We start from the raw sequence: 12,945 nt of genomic DNA, 5'->3' as shown, positions 1-12,945 counted from the left end.
ACAGACATGATGACGAAGAAAACACACCCTGGCCTAGATAAACAGTTATGCAATCCGTACTGGCCACTTCCCCCCAAAACAGAAGAGCAATGCCAACATCAGAAGTCCCAAGGCTCTGCTTGAACAATTGATGCATGTTGGCTAACTGCACACGGAGACGTGTGACAAACGTTTGGCAGAGTTGACTGATATAGAGAACAGCTGAACCTTTAAATTCAGTTAAAAGTTCAATGTGACTTCAGTCACATTTATCATCTATCAACAAACTTAGCTTATATTCCACCAGTGTCATATGATATAGTATTGTATTAGGAAGTTAACAGCGTGGAGGATAGGGTTAATTAAAAAAATAACAACCCTGACAGAGTATAGTTGCAAAATTATAATGACAGTGTTTCAGGCATTATGGTATGACATTTTGGTGACAGTGTATGTCAGTGTATATCAACTTTATAAGCCATTTAAATCTTTTTTTTTACTGTAAGACGCAACACATTTACTTAAAGCTCATCAAAACTGGTCTCTTCATCAATTGTGGTCAATGATGACATGAAGACATAGCACAATTTTACCCACACAACAATCAATGCAAACAATAAATGTAATGAATTAAAATCACAAGATAAATGATGCTATAAATATTAAATATCATAAATGCAACACAAAACTTTTATAAAGGATCAAATTTAAATTTTAAATAAGTCATCAAATGTGATTCTTCACACATGCTATAGCAAGGTTTCTCCATTAAAATCACAAACAATTTCACAGTGCACTAAACCATTTTATGGAAAAATATTTTCCCCTACAGTATATGATTGCAAAGAATAACCAAACTTGTTGTTTGAGTAAACATTCATTTGATAATGCATGTCTTGCAAGTCTAAAAAACTGGACACGTTTTCATTATTTCAATCTGCTCGAAAACTAGGACACATCTGATTAATAATAATAAATAAAAAAAATTAAAAAAAAGACTGTTGATTTATTCTATTGACGTTTGACTTCCACAAAAGCGTTAATTCAGAGCTTGTTCGGTCTATTTTTAATGTTTTGGCAGGCGCGTCTCTTGATGAGCGCTGTCCGCGGTACTGAAACAGGCATGAGCTCGACACGACGCTTTGAATCGCTCAGTTACAGCTCTGATTCCTCTCCGAAACTTCATCGAACATAAAAACGCAAATTACAATATAAAAAAAAAAAAAAAAAAAAACTAAGTAAACCTGTGGGAGTTAAACGTCTACAGCTCGTGCAAAAAGCTGTGGAAAAGAAATCAAAACACCTACCTCGAACTCGATGAACCACGTTGGGAATGTTACTATCGCCTTGTCTGCTTCAGCACTGATTTGGGTCACCTAATGCGCGTGCACACAGCTCTGGAGTGAGTGAGTGAAAAAAAAAAAAAAAAAAACTCATCCCTCGTCAAAGATGGCGTGCCCCTCTGACGTCATAATGACCCTCAACACTAGGGCGTGCCCGTACAGCCGCTGTGTGGGGGTAAATGTCCCCGCCTTCATCCAGGATGACGAGCTGCTCTAACGTCATAATGACCTTCAGCACTTAGGCAGGCTGCTATAGAGATTTAGTGCTCATTGATCCCTGCTTAATGTTATAGTGGAGTGTATTGTTTGGCTCCATCTGATTTTTTGTAAATGTGAAATTAGGCAGTTCTCCTTTAAAATGCTAGTAAATGACCTTGGGAATCACCCAATATACTGTGACCTCACAGGTTCTGAGCCCTTTTTGACTCCAAAGCTGCTCATACTTCAGGACAATGTTCAAAGGCAACCTTTTGAAACTAGAAGCATCATTAAACTAAAAAAAAAAAAAAAAAAAAAAAATGTTGTTGAGTTGTTGAGAAGCCAAATGACAAAGTTGACCATTTTGTTTGAATTTGACCATGTCGTCAGTTCCCAAGGCAATCCCCTGCAGTGAATGGGTGCCGTCAAAATGAGAGTTTTAACAACTAATAAAAACATCACACTAATCCATAAGTTCTCCACCAATTAATATCTTGTGAAGTAAAAACTGTGTGTTTATGATAAACAAATGCATCAAGGTATTTTAACTTTAAACCATCACTTCTGGCAAAAATACCAGTACATAATTCAACAACTCTTCCTCCATTGAAAAATCTATCCCCTGTTGTCCTCTCACATCAAAATTCTCCAACATAATTGTTTAGAACTGTTTTGGACTGTTTCCACAAACAGTGCATGCATATGTTGCTGCTTCAGACAAGACAACTTCTTGACCGGACAGAGCAATATTATGTATTTTAGCTGGAAGCAATGGTTTGAAGTTAAAAATGTCTTAATTATGGATTTGTTCATTGTTCATTTGTTACAAACAGGTAGAATCTTTGGGTGAACTATTTTAATCTATTCAAAATACTCTCCACTTCTAAAATATGAAGTGGAATAGAAGTCCTTAGATGTTCCCCTGGTTGAGACCAGTGTAAATGTAAGCTTTATCTACAGTGTGTTTTTTGTATTTCCAATATTTTTAAAAGATGCTAAAAAAAAAAAAAAATACTTGTTTGTTACTTGCCCCAAATCTCCCAGATTTTCTAATGGCATCATGATTAGATAAAAGTGCTTTAGCTATAAAGACTTACAGATTCAGATAAGGGGCACGAATCAATAGCACTTATTTGATTATTTAATGGCTTTTGGACATAAAGGTTGTTGCTTACTGTTCTTTCGGTCTGTATTTGTATCTAGTGTGTTTTTCTCTGGAAGAAGATGTGTTAGGCAAGATTCTTGTGTTTGACGTTAGCAAAGGAGGACCTGAAAGAATATACAGTAGGCTCATAGTACAAAATAATCTGGCAAAGTGCTTCACCACATTAAAACAAATCAAGACAAAATCTGGATACAGCAGGATAGATGAAGGTCAAGAATCTTCTGAGATAAAATACTGTCCAGCGAAGAGACAAAGAGCAGTTCGACTGCTTAAACATGCACTGTACAACAAATCACACACACGGTGCTAGACAGCAGAGGAGAAAAGAACTGCTGGAGGGCACCGATATTGACTCAGCAAATACATATGAGACAGTAATGCTAGTTAGTGCATCAATCAACAAACAGGAAACCCTGCAAAATATACAGTATTGATTTACACTTACTAGACTATTACGCCTAAAAAAAATCCATGTGTTTAGCACCCAAGTCTCATTTGCCGCTATCATCCAGGATGAAGTTATTTGCTTATTTGTCTGGCATATATTGATGTCTTGATGACATTTAAGTTCAGATTAAGTTGTGAATTTAGTTTTTATTATGAGATGTGATTTACATACCATTGCAGCTCCTTTTTGTTCACACTAGCAGTGCGAGTGCTGATTAATCCTGAATTCTTTGACACAAGTGCACATTTACAGGACCCACACTGTTACCAATTAATGCTCATTTATTTGAGCCAGATTCCCTTCAGTCTTTCTTGTCAGTTAGCACTGCCAGAACCCACCCCCACAACACGTCAGAAAGAGCCCTTATCCTATGTTGCTCATGGTAAAAAAAAGTGCAAGATCTGTCATTAACTTCATCATTTGCCTACCATCGATGATTTAATTTAGCCATTTTACATTTCATGCTGAACTGTGATTAAGCAGCAGAAACAATATCCCATATTTGTGTAGGCTTAATCATACTGCTGCAGTAGATAATTATAGAGGAGAAAATTCATGTGAAACAATAAAAAGAGGCACATTTACAGAGAGCCACCTTTATATAAATTATAGGCATCTTAATAATTCACATGTGCTTGACATACAGCATGTTAAAGCAGCACAGAGACTTAATGACTAACTCTCAATTAACCAGAGAGGTTAGACAGGATCAACTAACTTTAATATCCAAATTAAGCATTCATTTTGATACTCTCTTACAATTTGGTATTTATATAACTTAAATGGACTAACCAAAAATATATGAGAGGCTGTGCTTTATTAAGGGCAAAGAATGGTCAATACTAGAAAATACTGCACAATACTGTATACTGTGAATGCCTGTTTCCACACTTTTAAAAAAAGTTCCATATATTTCAACCACAAAAAAAAAAAAAAAGAAAACAAACAAACAAACAAAAAACAAACACATTTAGTCCTATGGAAATGATCTACACTCTTAAAATTAAAGGTTGTTGAACCTGTTTTGGTTCTCCAAAGAACTTAGAGAACAGTTCTTAGAAGAATAATTTTTCCCTATTTAAGAACATTTTAGCAAACTAAAGAATCTTTTCCACTATAAAGAACCTTCAGTGGTTCCATGGATGTTAAAGATACTTCATGGAACCACAGATGCCAATAAAGAACTTTTACTTATAAGCACCTCGGATTAAAAATTAAAAAGGCAAATGTTAAATATAGTAAAAGAAATTCAAAATGTGAAATATAAAGTCAAACTGTAAAAAATTAGGTCTTAATCGCGAGATATAACTTTCGAAATATGTGAAATAAAATCACAGTTGCGACTTATGAAATCACACTGTATGATAAGGTTATGAAAATGGCCTAGTCACTAGAATGCTGTTTTTTTGAGCAATCAGCAATCAAGACTGCAATTATAAATACATTTAAATTTGTTCCTAAAAAACAAAACGTGATACAATAATATTTGGACTTGATCATTAACATTTGGTCATCTGCTTTTCTAAATATTCCTCCCTCCTCATTTGTGGTACACCTCTCCCCCCCCTCCCCCCTCTTCCTTTTTCCTTTGGAGCTAAAGATTAGGAGCTGAGGTCAGTGTGTCTGTGAGTGCCACATCATCAAGGCAATTAATTACCTCCTGCACTGGAGCAGATTATCATTTCCTCATCCTTTTATTGTCTTGTGCTTATTAAACAGTCTAGAATTAACAGACTGAATGTATCTAATATTGAATTCAACCTTTCCATTGATTGCCCTGTTTCTCTCTCTAGCGCAGAGGAATTGACATCTTCAATATCTTATCCTTTCTGCAAGGGCCACTTGAACTATTATCAAATCCGGTTGCACAGTATGGAATGACAGATAGAATTCTTGCTGAGTCCACTGTGTCTCCTTTCATGTGAATGTGCTGGCTCAGAGCTCGGGAACAACAATGTGCAGGTGTTGTGAATTTCCATTGAACTTTGTAAAATTTACATTCAATGGAGATGAACAACAACTACATTTTCCAACTTGCTATGTAGTTGCATGGGGCGTTTTATGTGTTTTAACACATTCCATATTTAACACAGAGTGTCCTGTTTAATTTCTAGGAACTTATTAAAGAAAAGATTTAGATTTGATGAAAATGTACTCACCTTACCCAGAATGGGACACCAGTCCCTCAGTTAACATCTTGAGAAGTTAAAAGCTGCATGTTTGTAAGAAGCAAATCCATCAAGACATTTTTTAACTCCAAACCCTTGCTTCTAAAATATGACTCAATAATATTCAATTAGAAAATGATAGTGTAAAGTACATGCATATATCAATATATCATGTATATATCAACATGCATACATGAGTACAGTACATGCATGATATATCGATCAGAATGACACAATCAACTACAATGATTAATCTGTTAACTTGAAATATGTGACTGTCATCTCCTTTTCCTGTGTTCAGTGGGGGTTGGTGATTAGAGCCAAAGTCACAGGAGAGGCATTAAGGGAAAAGGCTTATAGACCAGGTGGTGCTCTCAGTCAGGGGTTTGTATAGCAGTATCCCAAATGGCAGCACACTAAGGTGACCACTGTGCATCTCATTGACTGACAATGAAAGGTTCTTTTTATCCACTATCAGGAAAAGGGATTTATATTGTGGTCCTTCTTTACCCATCTATCATTTTTTTTCCTCAAATGACAAAATGAACAAGTCTGGGAATGACTAATTTGTCAGAAATGAAAGACAGACAGCAGCTCTGAATGCAAAGCAGCTATTTCACAAAGAAATTTAATGTATTCCTCCCCAGTCGTTCAATCCCATTCAGCTCTGGGATGCTCTTGTTAAAGTGTATGAAGTCCTTGAGAGTATCTATCTATCTATCTATCTATCTATCTATCTATCTATCTATCTATCTATCTATCTATCTATCTATCTATCTATCTATCTGTTGAGTTCCTACATGATCGAAAGAAAATAATTTTTCCCATTCACCTTTCCTTCTGTTGACAAGGGTGTTTTTAACACCCTTGTGTTCTGGTTTTCTGGTTCTAGTTTTCTTTCTTTGCCCTTTCTGTTGAATTTGGCCATGAGCAAGCCAAAGATTCTCGCACTGCCATAATTTATAGCGATGTCCAAGCAATTTGGTTCTGTGAAAAAAACTAAAACAATTATACAAGTAGATGTAGACATTCACAACTGTTTCAAATACTTCAAATAAAAGCTATTCCTGAATCCTGAAAATGTATAATGGTTTCGAAAAAATTAAGTGGCACAATTGTTTTCAAAAATTCAGCATATTAGTGTGATTTCTGAAGGGTCATGTTACACTTAAGGCCGGAGTAATGATACTGGAAATTCAGCTTTGCATCACAGGAATAAATTACATTTTAAAAAACATATTAGAATAAAAAACAGTTATTTTACACTTATTACTGAATTTTTAATCAAATAAATTCATCCTTGGTGAGCATAATAGGCTTCTTTAAAAAATTCTTAAATCTTAATATTTTTATTTAAATCTTACTGAAAATCAAAATAGTATTAGCATCCAGTAGGGGCATCCAGTTAAACTGGTCAGCTGTATTGACATCAGCCTGATATAGTCAAAGAAACAGCCTAACAGTCCTCCAAATACATTAAAAGTGTAAATCTTCATTTTTCTTAGTAGCATTACCTTAGTGAAATAAGGAATTTAGCTACTTGGTAGTTTCTATACCTACACACTGTCATGAGTGGCATCTTAAAGAATTGATCTCTGACATCAACAGGCACTTGTTGGGTAAACACCAGGCTGAGAAATTCTAGATGTACAGTCTTCACACAGTAATTGATGTTGGTATAGATCTTTTCTTTTCTTTTTTTCTTTTTCTTTTTTTAAAGAGCTCCTTCAGGACAGCTTTGCTTAAGTAGCCTATGACACTGTTATAAATATCTCAATGATTTACATTACAAGCAATCAAAATTTCATCATACTTTTGGCCATATAAATATTAGCATTAGCAACTGCACAAAATAAATTTTGGTGGGTTTTTTTTTTGTTGTTGTTTGTTTGTTTTTTTCCTAATATGGGCTTCATAATATCACTATAATATACTATACGAGCTATAAAAGTTATTGTAATATTATATATTTGTAAAAGAGATCTTTGAATCATCTATTATTACAATTTTGATACTTGTTGGGTCAAAAATATAACAGAACATTGATCTTAACTATAATTTGAGGACTGATCTCAAACCTGATCTACTGCGTTTGGATCAGCTCCTTTCTCCAAAATGCTATTGCAGAAGTGTTCACAGTCCTTTGCATTCTCACAGGAGAGAAGAACACGAACAGTGATCTCTCAGAGTTAACAATGTTGACATTTGCATTGCAGCAGAGCGCCATCTGCAGGCAAAGGGCATGTTCTTCAGCTGTAAATAAAATGAAATATTATAAAAAAGAATAATGAAAACATAGCCATATTTATAAATAAATTGTAGAATAAAACCCATTAGAAATAGAGTATATAAAAAGATGTTACATTTTCTCTCTTCATCTTTGAGATTCGCATTTGCATGCTTTGTGATCAAAAGATACACAATATTGTAGTAGCCTAACTGTGTTATTTATCTGTGGTTTGTTCTTTTCCCGTACATATTACAGTAGTTTATAGATCTGGAGGACCTCAGGGTTGCCTTCCGCCACCCTCCTCACTACACTTTTAGAAGTTTTCAGCGTGTTTACCTAGTCTTCAGAACTAACGAATCACATAAAAAAATAAAAAAAAAAAAAAAAAAACTGGCAGTGGGCCAACTGAAAGCCTATCAGATTGTGTGTACATTCAAATATTTAGGAATTATTTTAATCCAATTTTTTTTTATTTGAGAACTTCCAACTGAAAGCCTATCAGATTGTGTGTAGCTACATTCAAATATTTAGGAATTATTTTAATCCAATTTTTTTTTATTTGAGAACTTACTACAAACACGTAACGGAATGCACACTTTCGGCTGCACTCGATAAAAATCGGGAATTGTCGTGCTGACACTTTCGTTCACACTCGGTAAAAGCCGTCAGACGTCGCGCCTTTGTTTACTCTCTCCCATTCGCTGAAAGATAAACACTCTCCTGCTCCTGTGCTGAACAGTGTAACGTAATGACCTTTCGTCGGAAGTCCATAGTTCAGTGTTTCTTTCTTCAGAGAGAACATGGGAGACAAAAAGATACTCAGCATTGGGTTGGTGTGTCTGGATATCATAAATGTTGTGGATAAATACCCAGAAGAAGATACTGACACAAGGTGAGAAATTCTGATTAACTTGTATAATTACTGTTCATTTCTTGATGCACTTTTTGCGTTAGCGTTCCAAACGCATAACCTCTGATCATACAGAGCATCTTGCTATAGCACTGTAGTTAATGTTGCATCACAGGTGTTACAAAATAACGTGCAGCTTGTTTGGTAGGTGTTTGTCTCAGAGATGGCAGAGGGGAGGAAATGCATCAAACACGTGCACAGTTTTGTCTCTGCTTGGGGCCCCGTGTGCATTTATGGGCTCTTTGGCTCCTGGACCAGTAGCTGAGTAAGTGTTTTCTACCTACTACTATGCAACAACATTTTCAGGGTCATATGTGCATTTTTTACATATAAATAATTATGACGTAGCTTAACTGCTTTCAACATTAATAATAATAAGGAGTGTCCTGAGCATCAAATCAAAAAAGGAACGTGCATTTTCATCTTTTCTTACTACTACAACTTATATCAGCAGAAATACACTTCCCTATCCCTCACACAACTTTAGTTTACATATGGTGCATACTTTTCCTTGCTAATTTGTGCTTCTAAGTTCCTCTTGAATGACTTTCAAATGTACAAGATTGATATCTCTCTTCTTCTGGAGCATGCTGAATGCTCCTTTCCAGCTTCTGTAGTAATCAACAGTGTGACAACAGGAAGCCGTACAATTCTGCATATGAACAGGTTTGTGTGTAAGTACTATGAAGCTCTTTGCTCACAGGACGGCTGTCGCAGCAGAAAAAAAAAAAAAAAAAAAAAAAAATATATATATATATATATATATATATATATATATATATATATATATATATATATATATATATATATATACCAACTGCTTAAAGTGGTAATGGCTTTTCTCTTTAAAGGTTGCATTAAAGGTGTATGGTTCAAAGTTCAGTGTGGCACACTTTCGGAGCCTGTTATATGTTTCCTGCCCAAATCACTCAGTAGTGCATATGGGTCACTGGAATTCCTCTCTTGTTTGTTGCACTAGTTTCATCGTGGGGGATTTTACACGGTGTGGGGTGGACATATCTGGTGTGGCTTGGCAGCAGTGGGGTGAGACCCCGTGTGCCTGTTGTGTGGTGTCTCCCACCAAGGGCTCTCGCACTGTCGTGCTCTCAGACACGTAAGAGTAGCACCCAAAGTCACAATAATCATAACACAGCCAAAGTTGGATGGATTGGGTGTAAATTACCAACTCTAATTGTCAAACATAATCTGAGAGTGGCACTTCTGTAATTGACAATAATGTAGTCTTAATGTAGCTGCCATTAACAAATCATGACAGTTTGACTTTGCATGCATTAATTTGAATGCTTGAAATTTGGGAGTGGGGGTGATTTGTTATTTTCAGTTCATTTATTTTCGATTAGATGTCTGTTTTATACATGATTATTTTATTTAATTGTTTTTAACAGCACACAACAGCACACAATGTCAAAGCTTATTAACTAGCCTACTAACTTATTCCACGGCTGTCTGAAATACTTGATTCTGACAGATCAATCTCTGCATTCTATGGCCAAATATTGTATGTGTTAAATTTTATATATATATATATATATATATATATGTATATATATATATATATATATATATATATATATATATATATATATATAATAACCACTAAACTATATAAATGAATTATGAATTTTACATCATTATGATGCATCTTTATAGAAATTGATATAGTAAGCAGCTGTGTAATAAGTGGCATAATGTACAGTCAGCCATTCAGTCAGCTTGTTTCTAAAAAATAAAAAAGGTAATTGTGAATTTTTATCTCACAGTTCTGACTTTTCATCAGAATTGTGAAATATAAAGTTAACATCTTGCATTTCTGACTATATATATATATATATATATATATATATATATAGAGAGAGAGAGAGAGAGAGAGAGAGAGAGAGAGAGAGAGAGACATATAGATAGATAGATTTGGAATCGTGAGATATAAACTAGCAATTGTGTGAAAAAAGTTGCAATTAACTTGTTTATTTTTTATTCAAAAACAGAACTGTGATGTAAGAATTCACAATTCCCAGAAGAAAAAAAATCACAATTGTGAAATGTAAACTCAGGAAAAGTCTGAAGAAAACTAAACATTTATATTTTGCAGTTCTGGATTTTTTCTCATAACTGTGAGTTTATATCTCAATTTTTTCTTCTCAAAATTGTGAAGATAAAAATCAGAATTTTAAAGATAAAAAGTCGCATTTACATTTTTTATTCTTTTATCCCGTGGCAGAAACGGATAAAGTCCTAATCACCCGTTTAAGGTTTGTTTTTGTGGTTAAGACTGGCTGAATGTACATTATCATTTACTTCCATTTGCTTTGTTTGTAGCAAACTAATATATAAAACAACACTCATTTACATCTCAGCCTTGAATAATATTTCTAGTCTCTAAAACCTGGTTTAAAAACTTCCAAAACATTTTCCCTCTTTGCTGAGAAACAGTCTCTTTGGTTTATAATCACAATTATCTTGTAATCACAGCCCAAAGCTGACTATCTGCCTGTACTGATGACTGTTATCAAACGCTTTACTCTATACAAACTGACAGGCATCCAGTCGAAGGCAATAATCTAGGGTTTTTCCACTATACAGACCTTTCACTGATTCAGTTTGTATTATATGATTACAGCAGATCATGTCAAAATAATGGATAGTGATCTATCAAGTACACAAAGTGCAATTATTATTTACTGATTGTTGAACTTTCATCAGAAACTTGCCAGATGTTTCTGTAGAAGATTTTTCAAAGGTGGACCTGAGCCATTACAAGTGGATCCACTGGGAGGTGAGAGTGTCCACCAAATAGGATTCACTTGCTTCATAGTAACACTCCAAGTCACACTGAAACACTATTTAATTTCTTCTGATCTGTGTTTAATAGCTTTATTCCATGAGTAGAGACATAGAGCTGATTGTTTTATGAATGCATTGTCAGGGCCGTAATGCTGATGAACAAGTGAAGATGATTGAGAGGGTGAGAGAGCATAACAGCAAACAGCAAGAGAAGAACAGAATCACCATCTCTGTGGAAATCGAGAAAACCAGGGAACCCCTCTACCAGCTTTTCCCTCTTGGTGATTTGGTATGGTTTCACTACGTTTCAAACTGTACATGAATAAAACACATTATGTCAATATGTATAAACTGCATAGTCTTTGTAAATTGATTTTGGACTGGCATATCACACAAAATAATTACATTTTGATCTGCTAAATTAATATAAATATACATTTAATTTAAATGAATATATTATAAGTTATACTGTTCAAAAGTTTGGGGTTAGTGTTATTGTTACATTTATCAAAAGTGGTCTAGTAAAGAAATTTAGAATTTTACTAAGCTTTCAATTTCAAATAAACCCCATTGCAAATATAAATAAATGTAAACTTCGTATTTATCAAAGAATCGCGGTTTCCACAAAAATATTAACCAACCTTTTTGAAGCTTAAAAATTCATCTTTGTGCATTCTGCAGTTATTTCTATTGTGCAGCCACATATTTTGGCTTTGATTTTGAAAAATCTTCAAATAAATAGAGCTAAGAATTCTGAACTGTTCAGAGCGGAAGTCAAAGTATTTAATAAATATATTAAACAAAATATTGAATAAATGACCAAGCAAGAAATCTGAGTGTCAGCTGATTAGCTTTAAGGCATGCTTGTACAATACACAGCCTGTTTATTTATCACTGCTTTCAATCAGGTCTTTGTTAGTAAGGATGTGGCCCAGCAATTTGGGTTTACCTCAGCTGCTGCAGCATTGAAGGGGTTCTGCGGTCGCCTTAGAAAAGGGTGAGTCAGTGGATTAAAATGACCACTAGATGTCATTAATGTTCCAAAAAACTATAATTCCTAATAGCTGTTTAAGAGGATGTTCTTTTGAAATATTAGCTGTTCCATGTGTTAGGATGACTTTGGTTGTGTGTCTAGAGCTACCCTTATTTGTGCCTGGGCGGAAAAGGGAGCGGATGCCATGGGTCCCGATGGTGTAATCATCCATTCAGATGCATTCCCGCCTGAGAAGCTTTTAGACACACTTGGAGCAGGAGATACGTTCATTGCTTCTGTGATCTATACCCTTTCAAATGGTAAGGATGAAGGTCTGATTCTGAAACACAAAGAAGTTAGGGGTTGATGTAAGTTGTGCTTATAAACCAAGCTGGTTCTTTTCTCTTTTCTGCAGGGGGCAGCCTACAGGATGCTCTCACATTTGGCTGCCAGATTGCAGGCAAAAAATGCGGTGTCCATGGATATGATGGAATTTTACTCTGAACTTGGCGGGAAGGTGCACAGCAGGAATGTAGTACAGACATGAAGCATGCTGATAAACTTAACTAGTACTGTAAGCAACATTGTCAAGGCATGATGAGGTGCTGAATAATGTTTCTTTGCACAGAAAAGACTAATGCACATGCAAAGGCCTAATAATTCAAAATAATGATGGTATATTCTGCTGGTGTTCTTCTGTAATAGAATTAATAAATTAATTGAAGAAGA

The 12,945-nt window shown here is 35.0% G+C and overlaps 2 protein-coding genes across 6 annotated transcripts in view; one reads left to right on the top strand and one right to left on the bottom strand.

Annotated features, from left to right (window-relative positions):
- LOC128031348 (synaptosomal-associated protein 25-B) overlaps window positions 1-1,426 on the bottom strand; it is a 31,356-nt gene extending 29,930 nt beyond the window's left edge. For both annotated transcript variants that reach the window (XM_052619538.1, XM_052619537.1), the window contains exon 1: window positions 1,287-1,426. The gene's annotated coding sequence lies outside the window, so the exon portion shown is untranslated. The remainder of the gene's footprint in view (window positions 1-1,286) is intronic.
- Window positions 1,427-8,222: 6,796 nt separating this feature from the next.
- On the top strand, window positions 8,223-12,945 carry LOC127933291 (ketohexokinase-like). Of its 4 annotated transcripts, none has more exons than XM_052530153.1 (8): window positions 8,226-8,423; window positions 8,578-8,706; window positions 9,421-9,555; window positions 11,163-11,235; window positions 11,386-11,532; window positions 12,152-12,240; window positions 12,379-12,536; window positions 12,632-12,945. In XM_052530153.1, exons 1-8 carry the CDS (start codon window positions 8,332-8,334, stop codon window positions 12,718-12,720), a joined length of 912 nt encoding a protein of 303 aa, XP_052386113.1. In that variant the 5' UTR covers window positions 8,226-8,331; the 3' UTR covers window positions 12,721-12,945. The 4 variants fall into 4 exon arrangements, with proteins under 4 accessions (XP_052386115.1, XP_052386113.1, XP_052386116.1 ...); XM_052530154.1 differs by having other exon boundaries at window positions 8,230-8,423; window positions 8,590-8,706; XM_052530155.1 differs by lacking the exon at window positions 9,421-9,555 and having other exon boundaries at window positions 8,223-8,423.

The sequence above is a fragment of the Carassius gibelio genome, chromosome A17 (assembly GCF_023724105.1).
Source record: "Carassius gibelio isolate Cgi1373 ecotype wild population from Czech Republic chromosome A17, carGib1.2-hapl.c, whole genome shotgun sequence".
Taxonomy (NCBI): domain Eukaryota; kingdom Metazoa; phylum Chordata; class Actinopteri; order Cypriniformes; family Cyprinidae; genus Carassius; species Carassius gibelio.
Note: the sequence above shows the minus strand (reverse complement) of the source record. Positions and strands in the feature narration are given on the sequence as shown.